The sequence below is a fragment of the Micropterus salmoides genome, unplaced genomic scaffold, assembly GCF_014851395.1.
Source record: "Micropterus salmoides isolate LMB-PRFRI ecotype aquatic unplaced genomic scaffold, ASM1485139v1 Ms_hic_scaffold_126, whole genome shotgun sequence".
Taxonomy (NCBI): domain Eukaryota; kingdom Metazoa; phylum Chordata; class Actinopteri; order Centrarchiformes; family Centrarchidae; genus Micropterus; species Micropterus salmoides.
This window is the reverse complement of record NW_024040330.1, coordinates 11,015-29,551: the sequence shown is the minus strand read 5'-3', so window position 1 is coordinate 29,551 and position 18,537 is coordinate 11,015. Positions and strand designations below refer to the sequence as shown.

Sequence of the window (18,537 nt, the reverse complement as noted above, 5' to 3'; positions counted from 1 at the left end):
CACAGGCATGATGCTGTGTATTATATGTGTTGGCGATAAGGTGTTTGATGTCTTCCTCCAAATGATGGCTGAGAAGGTTAGGTAGCATGGTTTCTTCTAAAATTTGGGATGATGGTAAACAATTTCAAAAGCCTTAGACGTCTTGTTGACCATATGTCTTATTCTTCAATATCAATAAATACCAAAGTATTTCTCATGTTTTTAGCCCAAGACCAAAGCGCACGAGGAGGAATTGGAGCGTCATGCCCAATTCTTATTGGTCAACTTTAACCACACTCACAAGAGGATCCGCAGAGTGGCTGACAAATACCTCTCTGGTTTGGCTGAGACGTGAGTGTAAATGATTCAAGAACCTCGTCAGCCTAAATTTTTCCCTGTCATATTTCAAAGTGTGAGGCATGCCTCCCTTGGGGCTCCAAACAGTTTCAGGGGAGGCTCAGTGAATGGAAGTAAACAATATTACATTACTTATTGCATTAGTTATCAAAAGGAGATCACATAGAATAGCCTACATGTGAGAGTAGAGTACTAGTTTCTCCCCATCAGTCAGAAACTAATAAATGCCTCAGGAAAAATCTTTTTAAATACTATTTGGTGTAGTCAGAAGTTATGTCAAACAGCAATATTAGGCTATTTTGGCTCAAATGTTGAGGGTCTTGGGATCAGACATAATCATGATCCCATATGCATCCAGGAATTGAGCGAACTTACCAAGTAAACAGGGTGCCGTTTCCGTAACTTTGTATGAGGCAGTCTCAGACTTTGAAAACCGTATTAAACAGTATTATTCCTGTTTGTCTTATATGTTACTTCTACTAGTTTCCCCCATCTGCTTTGGAGCGGTCGTGTGTTGAAGACCATGTTGGACATCTTGCAGACACTCTCTCTGTCATTAAGTGCTGTAAGTATCAGTGGAGGGCAGGTGTGAACAACACAGCCCCAGGTTGTTAGTTTGAATCCCTATAGGAACAAGAACATCTAGGGGTGGGAAATAAAATTGTATTGTATCTCTTTTGGTGCAGTGTATAGATATGTGCAACTATATGTTTCGGTTGCAAAAATATCTTCTCTGTTTATTTAGGACATCCACAAGGATCAACCATACTATGACATTCCAGACACCCCCTACAGGATAACTGTTCCTGATACATATGAGGCCCGAGAGGTGAGTTTGAACACTTATGACCACTAGAGGACAGCACAGTATTTGTTTTAAAGACAGAAGTGGCCTTTTTTCTTACTCCATTCTTTTTGGATTGTTAAATCTGTTCATCAGTTAAATAATCCTTAGTTTTGGTTTTTATGTGATGTTTTACAAATTACATTTTATTGACATTAACTGTCTTACAACACTTATGTTCTTTATTTCATAAATTATTGTATCCTGGTTTCCTCATCTCCTTGTAGAGCATAGTGAAGGACTTTGCTGCTCGCTGTGGTGAGATCCTGAAAGAGGCAATGAAATGGGCCCCTTCAGTCACAAAGTCCCACCTACAGGTGAATTTCTATACCTTTATGTTTCCTCATAGTAGAGATCTCTTCTTTGACATCATAAATATCTACAAAACTGGGGAGTTGGAGATGGTTAACACACACTCAATTAAAGGAGTGCATTTAATTGTAACTACTGCTTACTTTTAGTTAAGAAAAAACCAACAAAAGTGGCTGCACTGAAAGCAAGTATAAGAAAAGTCATCATTGTATATTTTGACTATAGAGGATATTTGTCATTGTTGTTCCATTATTGCTTTTCTTTTCCCCCCTTTCTGTATTTTGGTCCATTCCTATATCTTACCTGAATGTCATGTCTTGTGCAGGAGTACTTGAACAAACATCAGAACTGGGTCTCAGGACTGTCCCAGCATACTGGCCTGGCCATGGCCACAGAGAGCATATTGCACTTTGCAGGCTACAACAGACAGAGTACTACGCTTGGCGTGAGTCACACACACACACACACATGCTGGTATCCCTGCAGGTTTGCACACAAACCCTTTCCCAGATTAAAGGCAGGTTGAATTTAGACAAATTTACACATCCCAAATTAATGATGTGGTCATAATCTGAGCTACCTGTCACATTTTAGTATTCAAAGACTGCAGAACAAGTGTCAGGCTGTCCCACTCAACATAGTGGATTGTGTGAAACATTGTTTAGACATCATAAAAAACCACAACACAAGCCCTTTTAGAGCATTGAGGATGCAATAAGTTATTGTGTGCTACCACTTGTTGATTTGATGCTTATTAACATTTGTCCAACATGTCTAACACGTTAACAAATGTGCTTTTTAGTTGCTTTGTCAAAGTCTTTGCAGTTTTGTTTACACTGAGCAGAAGTGTCTTGTATCCTTCATGCAAATATGTTTTATTATTTTTTTTCTTTATGTATTCTTGCTCTGTAAACACTGGGAATCTACAAATGGGTGACAATTTAAAGGAAAAACCAAACTCAACATAAAGTGCCAGTACCAGAACAGCTTCACTGCTCCTTGCCAAGTCTGTGGAACTCTGTTGGAGGGATGAACAAGATGTTCCCTCATTTATGTATACCACCTTTAGTTAATCAGGTCCTCTCATTGAAATCAGGATCTCTTGCAAGAGACCTGAGTGCAGCAGATAGAAAGAAAGAAGAAAGAAAGAAAGAAAGAAAGAAAGAAAGAACCAGAGCCAGACATAACAAAAGGACATAATAGCACCAGAGTCAGTCACAGACATCACTAAATAGATTTGAAGATAAATATATATAATTTGGTGTTCTGGTGGTGGAGAGCGTTGTCTTACACGTTTGTCGTTTTTCACAAGTTTCAGTGAGACCTGGTGCATGGAAGCTTCTGCATTTGAAATGTTTCTCCACTCTCTTTATTCAGGTGTTTCCTTTAATCAGTCCCCTGTCTGTAGTTGTTTACAGCCCTATATGTCCATGTGTGCGTGCTTACTAGTCTGTGTGATATTATTTTGCTTGCTATGCATTTCTATGTGTTCTGGATCAAGCGTTCTGCTATATCTGTCTTTTCATTTGCTTCATTTGTTGTATTTTATCTTTATTAAACTGCACCGAACTGCCTACCTGGTTGCTTGCCTGGTTTACGGATTTGCTGGTTGCCTGGTTACTTACCTGCAATGGACGGGTGGGTTGGTTGGCTGGTTGCCCATTTGGCTAACTGGTTATGCTGGTGCTGTCCTCCACCATGTGGCCAACCGTAGGCTGCTTTCCCTCAGGTTGGTCTAAACACTAAATTCAGAGAGACAGGTTTCAGGCATGATACCTTTAGGATATCCAGAAGTGTTACGTATATTACTTTCCTAGCTTGCGACTGTGTCCTGGCCCTAAGCGGCTCCGAAACTGTGTTGTTCATTAGACCACCCAGCTGACAGAGAGACCAGCGTGTGTGAAGAAGGACTACTCCAACTTCATGGCATCACTAAACCTGCGGAACCGCTACACAGGAGAGGTGAAGTCTTAATATTATAAAGATTGGTGTGACTTTCCTGGACTTTCTGCATACAGTATGATTAATACTTGTCTGTTTATGTGCTGTCCAGGTGGCTGGTATGATCCAGTTCTCAGAGGCGACTCACAGCCAGTCAGACCTCAGCAAGATGATGATCCATCAGATGACCAGCGCTCTGGACAGAAAAGACCCAGAGGGCTTCACCCAGGTCATGTTCAAGATGGCCGCCCTGCTCATAACTACCAAAAGTGAGCAGCTCTGCTTCATTTGATTTTATATTTATCATCTTTCAGCAATAGTGCTGTTTTTTTCATACAATTCAGTTATGGTAAATTTCAATATTTTTTCTTTCAGACTGCGATCCTCAGCTCCTGCACCATCTGTGTTGGTCTCCTCTGAAGATGTTTACAGAACATGGCATGGAAACTGCTATTGCCTGCTGGGAATGGCTCCTGGCTGCACACAACGGTGTGGAAGTGCCAGTATGTTTATTTATCCTTTTCATGAATCATATGAATAATTAGTTACATGAATGTGTGTCTTGGTCAAGATATATTGTATAATAGATTCATTCTTATCTTCTCTTTTCTGTCTGCCTAGTTCATGCGTGAGATGGCAGGAGCTTGGCAGATGACAGTAGAGCTGAAGATGGGTTTGTTTTCTGAGGCCAAGGTAGAGGCCGGCCCCCTGGCTGTCTCAGAGGAGAGTCAACCTGCACCATGTGCACCTGATGTCATCCCTCACTTCCTCTGGATAGAGGTCAGTGACACACAGACATAAACTTATTTGGTTTCTTGTCCTCTCTGTTGCTAGCTTGTACTTTCTGGTTGTTTTAAGTTGTTTTAAACTTCAGTATCCAAAGTTCACTGAACTTGATGTCAGTAAAATACACACAGCATGCTCATGTTCACCAATCCACTGGTCTTTAATGCAGTGACGCTACTCTAAAGGTGCATACTGTAGTAACATTAGCAAATCTCTTAAACATGAAACATTTAAATTTGTTACATTGTCTGCTAACAGTCTGCTTGCTTGATGTTGTTTAGGAGACAGTTATCATTTTATTCTGTTTTGGTTTATCACTTTCTGTGGGTGGAGATTTAATTATGGAGATTACCCACTTTTTGGACAGTTAAAAAAATTAATTTTTTGGGGGATGAAACTTGAAGAGTTTACCATTTTGCTGCATGTCTGTCTGCATTTCACCTAGAACGTTTCTATAATGTTCATGTATTTTTCATAAAATTGAGTTGAACTCATTATTTTGAAGGTATAAGGGTTGGAAACTATCACCTCTTTATTCCTTTTTTCTGTTCTCCCTCCAGTTTCTTGTGCAGAGGTTTGAGATAGCTAAGTACAGCAGTGCTGACCAAGTGGAGATTTTCACCGCCATTTTGCAGAGATCTCTGTCTCTGAGCGTCGGAGGACCCAAAAGTAGCCTAAACCGACATGTTGCTGCCATTGGACCAAGATTCAGGTACCGTGTTTCATTATTACAACAGGAAATTAGTTTAATCTTAAATGTTGTAATTGTCAGCTGCAATAATTACTGAATCCTAAACTTCATAAGACTATTGTGCTTCATTCCAGACTGCTGACTTTGGGTCTGACTCTTCTGCATGCTGATGTTGTGACAAATTCCACCATCAGAAATGTGCTTAGAGAGAAGATCTATTCCACAGCTTTTGACTACTTCAGGTAGAAAAAATTCAATTGTGTTTGGTTGGCAAAAAGAAAACTCTTGTGTGTTATTTAAAATTGTCCCTTTTTTGCCATCTCTGTCTTTGTGTAGTGTCGCTCCCAAATTTCCAACTCAGGCAGATAAGAGGCTGAGAGAAGACATCAGTATAATGATCAAGTTCTATGCCAGCCTGCAGTCTGACAAGAAGTATCTGGCTGCCAGCCAGCTGGTTCCCCCAGGTACAGCACTGAGAAAAATAAAATTTAAATATAAATGTAAAATTGAACTTTTACTATACACTCCAGGGTAGTGTAGTGATAACTTCACTGTTTTGATTGTTTAGAAGGCCCAGGTTACAGATTAGGGAGTGGTTCAAAATATCTTCTAGAAGGACGTCAAAATGTAAAATGTAGTCTAAAATACCCTCAGAGAGCTTTTTGAGAAGTGAAGAAGCAGATTTTCCCCTATTACTCCCTTAAATCCTTATCATGATAATTTCCTAAATAAAGTTGGTATCTGGGCCTTTACATTTGAATTTTCTTGATAGGTGGATAATTGATTTGCATGATAGATTAATTCAATTTTTCTTTGAGTAGATCCCCAAGACATGTCTGTGAACAGCTTGTCTGTAGTGACAGTCACGGATAGCCGGAGCAGTCTTGATGCCGCTGTGGGCCAGAGGCAGCAGGTTGGTCAGGGATGGATCAACACCTACCCTCTGTCCTCTGGGATGTCCACCATATCCAAGAAATCAGGTAAAACACACAGGATGTTAAACTTAAGTGAGCTATGCTGGAACACACCATGTGCTGCTAAGATGATCACAATGAAACTTTACTTCTACCTGCTTCTTATTCACAGGTGAAATAAGTATTTTTAAGTATATAATATTTCCAGATATTACATATTACTGATGTGTTGCTGTCCTGCACTGTTTCAGGACTATCTAAAAAAAGCAACAGAGGCTCTCAGCTTCACAAGTACTACATGAAACGCCGGACTCTTTTACTGGCTTTACTGGTATTTACACTTTCTCAACCACTATTTATATTCACAACTATGTGGTAATAAAGGAATTGACATCAAATGATTACATTTCTACATCTATACATGACACTTTATTGGTCAATTATGATGACTCTCGTTCCCTGTGTCTCCGTCTAGGCCAGCGAGATTGAACGGCTGACAATATGGTACAACCCGTTATCCACTCAGGAGCTGGCTATTGCTACTGAACAGTCCGTGGAGACCAGCATCGCTAACTGGAGGTCCAAATATATCAGTCTGACGGAGAAACAGTGGAAGGACAATGTTAATCTGGCCTGGAGCATAGCACCGTACCTCGCCCTGCAGCTGCCTGCCAGGTACACCAAGAAAAAAATGCATTACAACCCATGTTTCGTCAATGTCAAACTGAAAGTGTAATAGATTTTTTCCAACAATTGAAATGAAAATAATCCAATAAGTGAAATTTTTAAAAGGTGAAATCCATAACTCCCTGTACATCGTTGCTCTCTATTGCAGCGAGAAGCAATTGAACGGTGCCTGAACTGCAACACAACAAAGATGGCAGAGAAGTTGCACTTCTCACACAATTTATTCTTTCTTCTTTTTTTTTTCAGATTTAAAAACACGGAGGCTATTGTCTCTGAGGTGACTCGCCTAGTGCGAATGGATCCAGCTGCTGTGTGTGATGTTCCAGAAGCAGTCAAGGTGAGGCCCTCCGCCTTCCACTACAAACCAACAGGATGGCGGTTCCTTACAGACAAGACAAGTTGCTACTCTGTCTTCCCACTCCGCTGTCATAAGTTTTCTCTCTAATTTCTCTTCTGTGCTTACTGTTCTTTATCTTAGTTTTATGTGTAATCTAAAGATCTGTTGTGACTAAAACCCTTTCTGGATCATTACAATCGTCTATAGCCATACACTTTCAGCAAGGATTTTTACTGCCCTTGGTAAATAATACTGTGGTTTCACTGAGTGCTGTTGACCTTTGTTGACTTTAAGCATTTAAATACATGATTTTTTCACAAGTTCCCGGTACTACATTTCTCTTAAGTTGCCCTCAGTGTTTTGCTTTCAAGTGGTCATATTCTGTCACTTGAGAGATGCTGGTGTTATTGAAGTAATATTTTTCCCTCCAGTGTCCTCTATTTCCATTTAGTTCTACCTGACTGAACTCTTAATGAGCTTCTTATCTGTCTAAAGAAGAAGCAGGGGAGGCAGATCATGGCCTTCCCCAAAGGCCACCATAATTTAGCAGATGATCATCCTTGACATGTTGTTTTTTTTCCTTCCTGTCACTTAGTAACTAATGAACACAGCCTACTCTGGAGGCTAGTTAGCACACCCTCAGGTTTGGGGTCATAACCTTGCATCATATATAATGTTGAATGGATGCTGTGATGCATGTTGTACATAGAGTAGAACTTATAAATGATGTAAATTTTGGCTTTCTCAATTTTGTTTCTCTTTTTTTGTTTTTCTTCAGTTCTTGGTGACGTGGCACACAATAGATGCTGACTCTCCAGAGCTGAGTCATATCCTGTGCTGGGCCCCAGCAGATCCCCCAACTGGACTGTCCTACTTCTCCTCCCTGTACCCTCCTCACCCTCTCACAGCCCAGTATGGGGTCAAAGTGCTTCGTTCCTTTCCTCCTGTACGTTCACATATAGTCAAGTCAAATTTATATAGCATGTTTTAAAACAACCCGAGTTTACCAAAGCGCTGTACAAATTAGAATAAATGGCACAACAATAGCAAGTAAAGGAAAAAGGTAATGGCAAATGGCAATAATAGAAAAAAGGCAATATCGAAATATGTGCACAAATTTAAAACAGAAACAGAATAAAACTTTTAAGATCAATTTATTTAAAAAATACTAAAACCTCTAAGATTAAAAACATGAGATTTGTCTTAAAAGTGCCAATAGAATGGGAACATTTGAGTAAAGACTATTCCAAAGCTTTGGGGCTGCCACAGCAACGGCACAAGCTCCCTTACCCACTAGCCTCGATCGTAGAACAGTTAAAAACAATTATTCTGAGGATCTAAGTGGCCTAGAGTTAGAGTTGGGGCAGAGAAGTTCTAAAATGTACAGGGTTTGCCATGGCTTTAAAAATAAATAAAATAACCTTAATACCAACCCTGTGTTACACACATGTAGCCAGTGCAGTGATACTAGGACCAGTGTAATGCTGTGTCTTTTTCTGGTAGCAGTTAGAAGTCTCGCTGCAGCTTTCTGCATCAGCAGCAGGCGAGACAAAGAGGACTGGCCAAGACCCATGTACAGTGATTTGCAGAAATCATGTCTTGAGGAGATAAATGCGGATCTTCATGTTGTTGAGAGAAACAGGATGGACTTACCTGAAAATAGCAACCTTATAACACAGAGTTGATCTGTTTGTCAAATTTCACTCAAAAATGACACCCATGTGTCCTGTCATCGGCATGAAGATTTGATGACAGTGGCCCTGAGTGGCTAGCTATACTCCCTGTGATGTTGGGTGGACCAAAAACAATCACTTCTGTCTTATTATGATTTAACTGAAGGCAGATTTTTGCCATCAGGCATTTCACATCCTGCAGACAATTAGGGATGAATGTGATGGTTTTGGAATCCCCTGGATCCAGTGGTAGGCAGTGTCCTCAGAGTAAAAGTGAAAGGAAACATTGTATTTGTGGAAGATGGAGCCTAAAGGGAGCACATACACAGCAAATAAAATAGGCCCTGAAATGTAACCTTGAGGTACTCCACAAGTGATAGGGGCAGAAGAGGCAGCTAATGGTATGCAGGTACAGCACACATACACAATCAGCTGTTGTCATCTCTGTTGGATTTGTTTCCCTGGGCAATAAAATTGCCATTATTCTCTTAAACCGGGGGTATGCAACGTTGGACTATCAAGAGACAGCAACATTTTTGAAAGTTTCCAACTGGAAAAATCCCACCCACTTCTTTCATGCCTCCGACCAAAGCCACTGCCCCAAAACACATTTTCATGGCAGTAAGTGCATGGGCAGAGTGTGCGCAGGTAGGCAGGTAAGCCAGCCAATCACTTAATTTGTCTATAATTAACACTAATAAGCCCAAGGGATGCCCACATTACAGAGGACTCTGTTTCACTTGTATACAATGACAAAGTTATGGCATTTCTTTTTTTCCTCGCTGGTAAAATGTATTTTTTCCTTTTGTCTAGGATGCCATTTTGTTTTACATTCCTCAAATTGTCCAAGCGCTTCGTTACGACAAGGTAAATATCAGATTTTCTGAGTTAGCAAATGCATTTAAAGAAAATGCATATATTCAGATTATGTAATTGTCGGAACTCTCCCTGTATTTCTGTCCTGTCACAACCTGGTGTAGATGGGTTATGTGAGAGAGTACATCCTGTGGGCCGCTCAGAAGTCTCAGCTTCTGGCTCACCAGTTCATCTGGAACATGAAGACCAACATATTCCTGGATGAGGAAGGAAGCCATAAAGACCGTGGGATATTCACCCTCACTCTCTCTTTCTAACTCCACATGTGCACATCCACAACACTTGAACATACTAATGTAAAACACAATGATGATCTCTCTCCCTGCAGCTGACATTGGTGATCTGCTGGAGCAGATGGTGGAGGAGATCACTGGCTCTCTGTCTGGCCCGGCCAAAGACTTCTACCAGAGGGAGTTTGACTTCTTCAACAAAATCACCAATGTGTCGGCCATTATCAAGTATGAACACGCTTTGCTTTTTTCTATTTTACTCTAGGGACCATACTGCACGTTTAATTACAGTAGCATATTCTTTACATTACTGCTGAAAAGTTTTTATAACATTTTAGATTATTTACCACTTACCACCTATCTGACTGAAGTATTTGTATCAGTTTTGAGAGACCAGAAATTTTGTTGGACAGCCAAAGTTTTGGAAACATTCCTCAGAGACTTTGATCCATATTGACATGATAGCATCACGCAGTGGCTGCAGATTTGTTGGCTGCACTTCCGTGATGCAAATCCCCCGTTCCACCACATCCCAATAGGTGCTCTATTGGATTGAGACCTGGTGACTGTGGAGGCCACTGGAGTACAGTGAACTCATTGTCATGTTCAAGTTACCAGTTTGAGATGATTTGGACTTTGTGACATGGAGCATTTTTGTTAAATTTTAGCTGATGCTTTTATCAAAAGCAGCTTACAATTGCTATATATGTCAGAGATCGCACACCTCTGGAGCAACTAGGGGTTAAGTGTCTTGCTCAGGGACACATTGGTGGATGTGTCACAGTGGGGAATTTAATCCGTGTCTCTCACACCAAAGGCATGTGTCTTATCGACGTTCGACATGTGCGTTCAGAGATGGTATTCTGCATACCTTGGTTTAACCCATTCTCCTCTGACATCAACAGGGCATTTTCGTCCACACAACTGCCGCTCACTGGAAATTTTCTCTTTCTCTGAGAATTTCTGTAAACCCTAAAGATGGTTGTGTGTGTGAAAATCCCAGTAGATCAAAAGTTTCTGAAATACTCAGACCAGCCCATCTGGCGCTAACAACCACCCCATGTTCAAAGTCCCTTTAATCCCCTTTCTTCCCCATTCTGATGCTCGGTTTGAACTTCAACAAGTTGTCATGACCATGTCTACATGCCTAAATGTACTGAGTTGCTGCCATGTGATTGACTGATTAGCTATTTGTGTTAACAAGCAATTGAACAGGTGTACCTAATAAAGCGGCTGGTGAGTGTATAATGCACTCTGACAATCTGACAGCGACATTGAAAGAAAAGAGAAATATTTATGAAGCCAAGACGCTGAACTTTGCCAAAGGCCTTAAAGTATAACTACAGTTTAACTTTTCTGTTAAACAGAACCCTCTATGTAATGTTCAAGGTGTTTATGAAGTGATAACAAGTTTTCCCCTGAGCCAATGTGTTTTGTTCTTTACCTGCCTTGCACCAGTGATCTACTCTCTTAATCCCTTTGTTGTTCATTTATTTGGCTGTTGTTTGGTCTCATGTCTCTCTGATTATGCACCGGTCTGGAAGGCACTGCATGCCGTCTCCCTCTGCCCCTGACTACCTGTCTGCCCATGTGTACACCCTGCAGCTGATGAGAAGTTTTTTTGACAGGTCCTATTATTGCTGGCTCTCACAGAGAGTGTTTTGTCAGTCCACTAGAGGCAGACAAAATTCCCATCAGCCCTCATTACAGCACTAATTGCAGCTGTCCAGGGGAGAAAGTTTGGTTGTCCCCTGGCTTCCACTCTCTATTACTCTCTACCCTAGTGACTCCCCTCTGTGAATAACAACAGAGCCCGACTGTCACTGGTGGTCTGAAGTCATTTAGTGAGATACCAATGTATAATAGAAGAGTTGTGGAAACTTTGTGGTTTCAAGTTGTTTTTGTGTGTCTTCATCAGACCTTTTCCCAAAGGAGAGGAGAGGAAGAGGGCCTGCCTGGAAGCCATGTCACAGATCAAAGTCCAACCCGGCTGTTATCTTCCCAGTAATCCAGAGGCCATAGTTTTGGATATAGACTACAAGTCTGGGACCCCAATGCAGAGGTTGGCCTCAAAATCATCTTCTGTAATACTTGTTACAGTTACCACAATTCACATTGAAACGTGACAACTTCACTGAACATAAAAAGCACTTTTGTATCCTTTTGTGTCTCTATTTAGTGCTGCCAAAGCCCCCTACCTGGCTAAATTCAAAGTTAGGAGGTGTGGAGTCAGCGAGCTTGAAAAAGAAGGTACTGCTAATGTTAAATGAAAGTAAATACTGAATTTCTCAAGTGTGTGCACAGACAAACATTGTGACACCTTCTCCTCAGGTCTGCAGTGTCGCTCAGATTCTGTAGATGAGGTTAAGAGTGAAGAGGAGGCCAAGAGAATCTGCTGGCAGGCAGCCATATTTAAAGTGGGAGACGACTGCCGACAGGTCTCAGCTTCACAGTCCTTTCACTTATTACACTGCTATCTTCCATTGATTTTGTGATATCCTCCTTCGACGTGACCTAATTATTTTAGTTTGAATTCTCTTTCTTTACCTTTTCGTCCTTTGTGTTCACAGGACATGCTGGCTCTTCAGATCATCAGCCTGTTTAAGAACATCTTCCAGCTGGTGGGCCTGGATCTCTATGTGTTTCCTTATAGGGTGGTGGCCACAGCACCTGGAGTGAGTTCATATAAAATTTTTCTTTGTTCGTCTATATTCTTGACATGTTCAAAACACATTTTCATTTAAGATGATGAAACCGCAAGTCTTAACTTTCCCCTATAATCAAACCACTTCTCAATCTTACTGTTTCTGATGTTCTACCACAGTGTGGTGTAATCGAGTGCATCCCGGACTGCAAGTCTCGGGACCAGCTGGGCAGACAGACAGACTTCGGCATGTACGACTATTTCAGGAATCAGTATGGAGATGAATCCACACTAGCATTCCAGAAGGTAAATACCAAATCTCACAACCTTGTAAAGGCTTTTCTACCATCAGTCATTCATTTACACCTGTAAAAGTGTACCATAATTACTAACCGAATCATCTGATACTCCTTCCAACATTTCTCTTTTCAGGCACGGTACAACTTCATCCGCAGCATGGCAGCTTACAGCTTGCTACTCTTCCTGCTGCAGATAAAGGACAGACACAACGGCAACATCATGCTGGACAGCCAGGGCCACCTCATTCACATTGGTGTGTATTGTTTGCATTTCCCTGAGAGTTTTATCGATTCTGATTCTTCTGGCTGTCACTGAATCTTGGTTCTGATTCGAACCATTTCACATCAAAGCTCAGTTTCCTCTTCATGGCTAAAGTAAAAGGAGTCTCTGTACTAGAGGGGTGTCTCTGGAGGCACATATCTAAGAAAAAGTAAATATTGGAATAATTTGTAGACATCATGTATTTACCTTTGAGTGAGATGTTGCTCCTGTTAGCTGTATCTGGACGCCACTCTAGCTGGGAGACTGCAACACACCGAACATGGTGCGTTCCTTCCAATGTTGAAGTAAAGGCTTTGTCTTAGTGGAGATGCTTCCAGGTATTGGATTTTGCTATGTCGTTATCTTTTTTAGTGAAGCTAAGCCAAACTTTTGAGCGTTTGCTGCAGTCCACCATGGTCCAGGAATGTAAACAGAAGTACTCTCTTCTTGCGTGCTTTGTTCACATACTGCGTACAAATGACGTGATGTTAGGTCCGCGTAGCAAGTCCTGGCAGATAAGTGCAACTTTTATGGAATTTAAAAGGTTCACTGCAGTTCAATCGGGAGTGCGACTGAAATATGCAAAAAGTTTGGAACTGATGAGCAGAATTGAAATGCACGTGTCTTAACACATCCATGGTTCTTGGAAATTTCTTAATGGTTCCAACTTGAAACTGGTTCTCGATACCCAACCATAGTGAATCTCTGGGCACCTCACGATTCGATTACGATTCAGAGGGCTGCGATGCAATTATAAAACGATTATCGATGCATCTTGATACATAATTTTTTTTCCAAACAGGATCCCTGGATAATTACTAAGCATTAAATTTGTGCATTAAAATCCAAGAGAAACATCTCCTAATCAGCTTAAAAGGACTAGTTTACTTCATTAAAGGTTCAGTGTGTAAGATTTAGTGGCATCTAGTGGTGAGGGTTGTGAAATGCAGCCATCTGTCCAGTCCTACCACTGCGCCCTTTCAAAGAGCGTAGGTCAGCTACGGTGGCTGACAACAGCACAAAGGTGTCTCTTCTGAGACAGCAGAGAGTGGCCAGTCAAGAAATTAGGGGTTTTAAGGTATATTTATTAAGAAATTATATTTATGAAATTATTCAGTAAAACCATATGTTATTGTGACTTGGCCACTGACAGAGCCAAGAGTGTGAAACACTGTCACTGTTTCTACACCCCAGTCCATTATAAACCACATAATGGATTTTGGAAGTTTATACAAACATTGACAAGGGAAACATATCAATTCTCTCTGTGATTATGGACCATTGACAAAACTTCCCACCAGCAATAATATCTGCGGCCAGATTATGGTGCTTTGATAGCGGCAAAAATATAAATAAATAAATACTTTGATAGCGGTGCTGAAATAGATCTCAGTCACAACAGCAACTCTCTTTAGTGGTTTGCCTACAAAATAAAAGCGCAAGAAGCTTGTTTACTGTTATGCAGTATTAGAGTTGAACTGAGCTTATACTTTGAAAGACTGAACGACATTAAAAGACTCTGTAGCCTGCTTGACACACTTCTGAAAGAGCCGTCAGAAAACGTGATTTCCCTAAATTTCCTGCCTGGAGATACTGGGGAATTGAAAAAGCGTCAGTAGGTTGATGGATGTGGATCAAACACTGAAACAAAAACAGTGCAGCACATTCCGTGATCTGAGAAACATTCGCTGCAGAATCCATTTGTTGAAGAGAGGGGAAAGTTGTCCTAAAGTGGAGTTGAACACTCAACACTTGGGTTGTGACTCCTACGGCTTACCAACTGAGCTAACCAAATAACATGTTAGTATACGTCAACATTATGTCTTATATTCTCATCCATCTAATGGTACAGTTATTCATTCTGCAGGGGGAACACTGGGGCCTTTCTCATTTCCCAAATTTCTGTCTGCTTGACTCCTCGATCCTCGAGCGTGTGACCTGGAAATCGATCTCAGCATGCCATCTTGAAGTACATCTGAATTCTTAAAATGCACATCGAGGAGCGAGAATCGAGGAGGCTTGCTGGAGGATACATCGGTGTATCCTTTGCGGAAGTCTTTTCAGCCGCTATGATGTTTACAAGAGGCGTGACAAGCAGCTGGACCAACCCATAGCCGGAGCAGGACGCTGCAGTGTTTCTGTTGTTTTCATAAGTTGTATCAGTTAAGCCTATTAAAAAGAATCAAATGCGCGATCAAACTTTCTGCCCTTCATCGTTCGTGTAGCGCCTCATAAAGAGCTGTTCTAACCACATTCCTTAATGTCATTTCACTTTGATATCACTGATGTTGAATGGGATGTGATGGATGGGCAGCAGGATTGTAAAAATGAACATTAAATAGCGGCTGTATGAAGCGTTTCCCCAGTGACACTGCGCATTTACGCACAAGCCACAGCAACATAAATTAATAATAATAAATCTCCCAACACGCCGACAGGATCGGTGAGGATCTGGTGTTAATTCATGTTCTGTGTTCTTCACGTCCAAACGGTCTCACACAGAGTTCAGTTTCATATAGTAAAACTGTTTGGAGTAAAGCAGCCGTCCTTTTGGTCAGTCCTGAGCTCCATCAGAGTCTAAACATGGACTATAGAAGCTGAAAGTTTCCTCTCTCTGTCCTGTCAGCTGCCTAACCCTGCAGGTTTTTTTCTGTCCTGTGATGACAGCTGTAATTGAGACTATATGAGATAAATGTTACTGTGTCATTTTGTAAATGGACTGATGATGAAACGCTCGTCTCATCAAGCTGAGGGCTGTAACGATTTCCTGTTTACAGGTGCACCGCAAAAAAGTGGTAGGCCTACTGTGTAGCCTAGTCTATGATTAGGCTGCTGTAATCTGACTGTTTTCCACAGATGCTATAATGTTTATTAGAACCTCGAGATGTTTCTGCATGTTATAATGTTAACAGACATGTTTCTGGATTGTGAAGAAATGATCTGTAGCCTTTAGTGCCAAAAGATCTGCTGCTCTGACAGAGATCACAGCTCTAACAGTGGACAGATGATGCAGCTGTGCAACATGTCAGATTTAAGTGAAGTCGCTTTAAAATGACGGCTCCGAGGAAAGGACATCTCATTTCATTAAATGCCCGTTTCCTTGACTCCTCTCTCCTTGCGTCTCCTCCTGGACTCCTCCAGCCCGCATCTCGTGTGGGCGGGACTAAAATGCGCCTGGAGGAATCGAGGATCAAGGAGTCGAGGAAGTGGAAATTTGGGAAATGAGAAAGGCCCCCGCACTTCCCCGAGTTCCACCTTTTGCGTTCCGTCAACATTACGTTATCAATTAACATTTAAATGATTTATTTTTTGACATTTGTTGATGTAATCAGAATCTTCCACGTCTGCATCGCGATGCATCTAAGAATCATTTTTTCTCCCATTCCACATTTCTAGCAAGATTGGCAAAATGGCTGTAATCAAACTTTTGGAACTTTTATGTCCGATATTCAAATAATAACCTTTAATGGCCTTTATTCTGCATCATTTTGTCTGCAGTCTTGGCTGTATTTGTAATTATAGGGCCAGCTATTATCTTCATGCTGCAACATGATACTAGAGCATTAAAAAAAAAAACTGTAAAGTAAACTCTCAGAGTGTGTGTGTGTGTGTGTGTGTGTGTGTGTGTGTGTGTGTGTGTGTGTGTGTGTGTGTGTGTCCAGACTTCGGGTTCATGTTTGAAAGTTCTCCTGGCGGGAACCTCGGCTGGGAGCCAGACATCAAGCTAACCGATGAGATGGTGATGATCATGGGTGGGAAGATGGAGGCAACACCCTTCAAATGGTTCATGGAGATGTGTGTGAGGGGATACCTGGCTGTCAGGTGCGTACGTAGAAGTGATGAGGCAAATGTTCACGGAAGTAAGAAGATTGCTAACATGTAACAACTTCCCTCTGGTGAATCAGGCCCTACATGGATGGTGTGGTCTCTTTAGTTACTCTCATGCTGGACACTGGCCTCCCCTGCTTCAGAGGACAGACCATCAAATTGCTCAAGTGAGTCAGGCGTGTATATGTGTCTGCATGTGTGTGCCAGTGTGAATGACAATAAGCACTTTGAATGTCATTCGCTGTTGCTCATAGTCTCTTTCCCCACATCTAGGCAGCGATTCAACCCTGGTTTGAGTGAGAAAGATGCAGCTTCCTTCATCATCAAAGTCATCCAGAACTGCTTCCTCAGCAACAGGTCAGTACAAAAGTCTGAACAGTTCGGATATCCTTTTATATTCTTGTTAATATATATTAATATTTCCAGAAAGTGTTATTCACATTTGTTTCGATTCCTTTTTTGTCTTACAGAAGTAGAACCTACGACATGATCCAGTATTACCAAAATCAGATCCCATACTAAATATTTGTGCCTAAGCATGTGCATAAACTGTATTTGCTAGTACATGGTGCGTGCGTGCGTGCGTGCGTGAGTTTGTGCCTTTGTTAATGTTCACCATTGTGGTTCATTGTTTTTGCTGATTGTTGGATGTTGTCCTTTGTGTTTGCTTTAGCTTCTTGTTTCCTCTCAAAGCACATTTTCTTTATATTAGTTGTCCATGCCCTTATTTATGAATTTATGTTGAAATAAATGTTGATATTAATTATTATTATATTATTGCACTTGCATCTTGACTTCTGTGCATTTAGAGAAAAAAAGCTCTTGGTAATCTGCACCTTCAGTAAATACTTAATCAGAGTTTGTGCCAATTTGAAATATTTTGTAATGTCTGTGAATGTAAATTCTTAAAGCCGTTGATTTTAGATGGGGTTTGAAATGTAATTGGATACTTGAAGTAGACCAGTTTCAGTTTTGCCAATGTGGCCTATTCTGTCATCTTGTACTTGACTGTACTACTGTGCTTCTCTTTTTAATGGACCAGTCAGATTTCTTTGATCTGTGGCATGGTACTCGTCTTGTATTTAACAGTGACAACTGACTGTATAGACATGAGTTAAACTGTCTGTATTTTTGGGTTTCTGTATTTGCAGTTACCTCGGAGAGAAATGATGCACATTAGTTCTGGGAAACAGTGGGGCAGAGTTTTGTATATTCATTGCCAAAGGGAAGGGAAGGTAATGCACATAAATCCAACTTTTTGTTTATGAGTGAAGGTAAGGCACAGCTTGAATGTTGGGCAGTTGCATGAAGTTGGACGTTAACTATCATGTAGCCTGGTTCCAGCGTAGCTTCTGGTGAATTTTAGTAATCCAAAGTGCTGTGCCCCATGTCCATATGGCTAGCTTAAGCCTTTATGTAATGTTACTGATTGTAAAGATTTTGCCTCTCTTTGTATATTTATATCCATGACCCATTTTTTGTCACCTTTTCTATCTTCATGCCTTTTGAATGAAAATGCATAAGATATGAAATCAAATAAAGATCTATTAACTTAGTCATACTCTTGCTGGTGGTGTTTCAGTAACTAATTTTAAATGTAAACTAGCACTTCAACCTAGAAGGGACGGGTTACAATGAAGTTTACTGTGAAACATATCCAACAACAAGCATCTGTCATTAGGGTCAACAAGACTCTTCAGAAGTTGTCTTTCAAATAAATATAATAACTGTTTTTAAACTCAGTTGGATGGTAAATGTTTTTGTTGTAACACTTTGAAGCTGAAAGCATCATCACTCAGTATACTTTTTTAAAGATCAGTGATGGTGAGATTTTAAATATGAATGAATTGGGCTTTGATTTTACATTAAGAAGAGTA

The 18,537-nt window shown here is 40.8% G+C and overlaps 1 protein-coding gene across 2 annotated transcripts; it reads left to right on the top strand.

The window, feature by feature from the left end:
- Positions 1 to 5: 5 nt before the first annotated feature.
- On the top strand, positions 6 to 18,217 carry LOC119900121 (phosphatidylinositol 4-kinase alpha-like; the record flags this gene model as incomplete). Of its 2 annotated transcripts, XM_038714878.1 has the most annotated exon segments (32): positions 6 to 76; positions 206 to 330; positions 820 to 901; positions 1,082 to 1,165; positions 1,408 to 1,497; positions 1,818 to 1,937; positions 3,207 to 3,221; positions 3,362 to 3,454; positions 3,546 to 3,702; positions 3,809 to 3,936; positions 4,055 to 4,213; positions 4,780 to 4,931; positions 5,045 to 5,152; positions 5,247 to 5,374; positions 5,732 to 5,890; positions 6,076 to 6,155; positions 6,300 to 6,499; positions 6,758 to 6,848; positions 7,627 to 7,794; positions 9,335 to 9,388; positions 9,502 to 9,622; positions 9,726 to 9,855; positions 11,546 to 11,689; positions 11,807 to 11,877; positions 11,959 to 12,065; positions 12,198 to 12,302; positions 12,452 to 12,577; positions 12,704 to 12,824; positions 16,495 to 16,654; positions 16,738 to 16,827; positions 16,934 to 17,017; positions 17,131 to 18,217. In XM_038714878.1, coding segments are annotated over 32 exon segments (3,575 nt in total), but the record flags the coding sequence as incomplete, so codon positions are not given.
- Between the last annotated feature and the right edge of the window lie 320 nt (positions 18,218 to 18,537).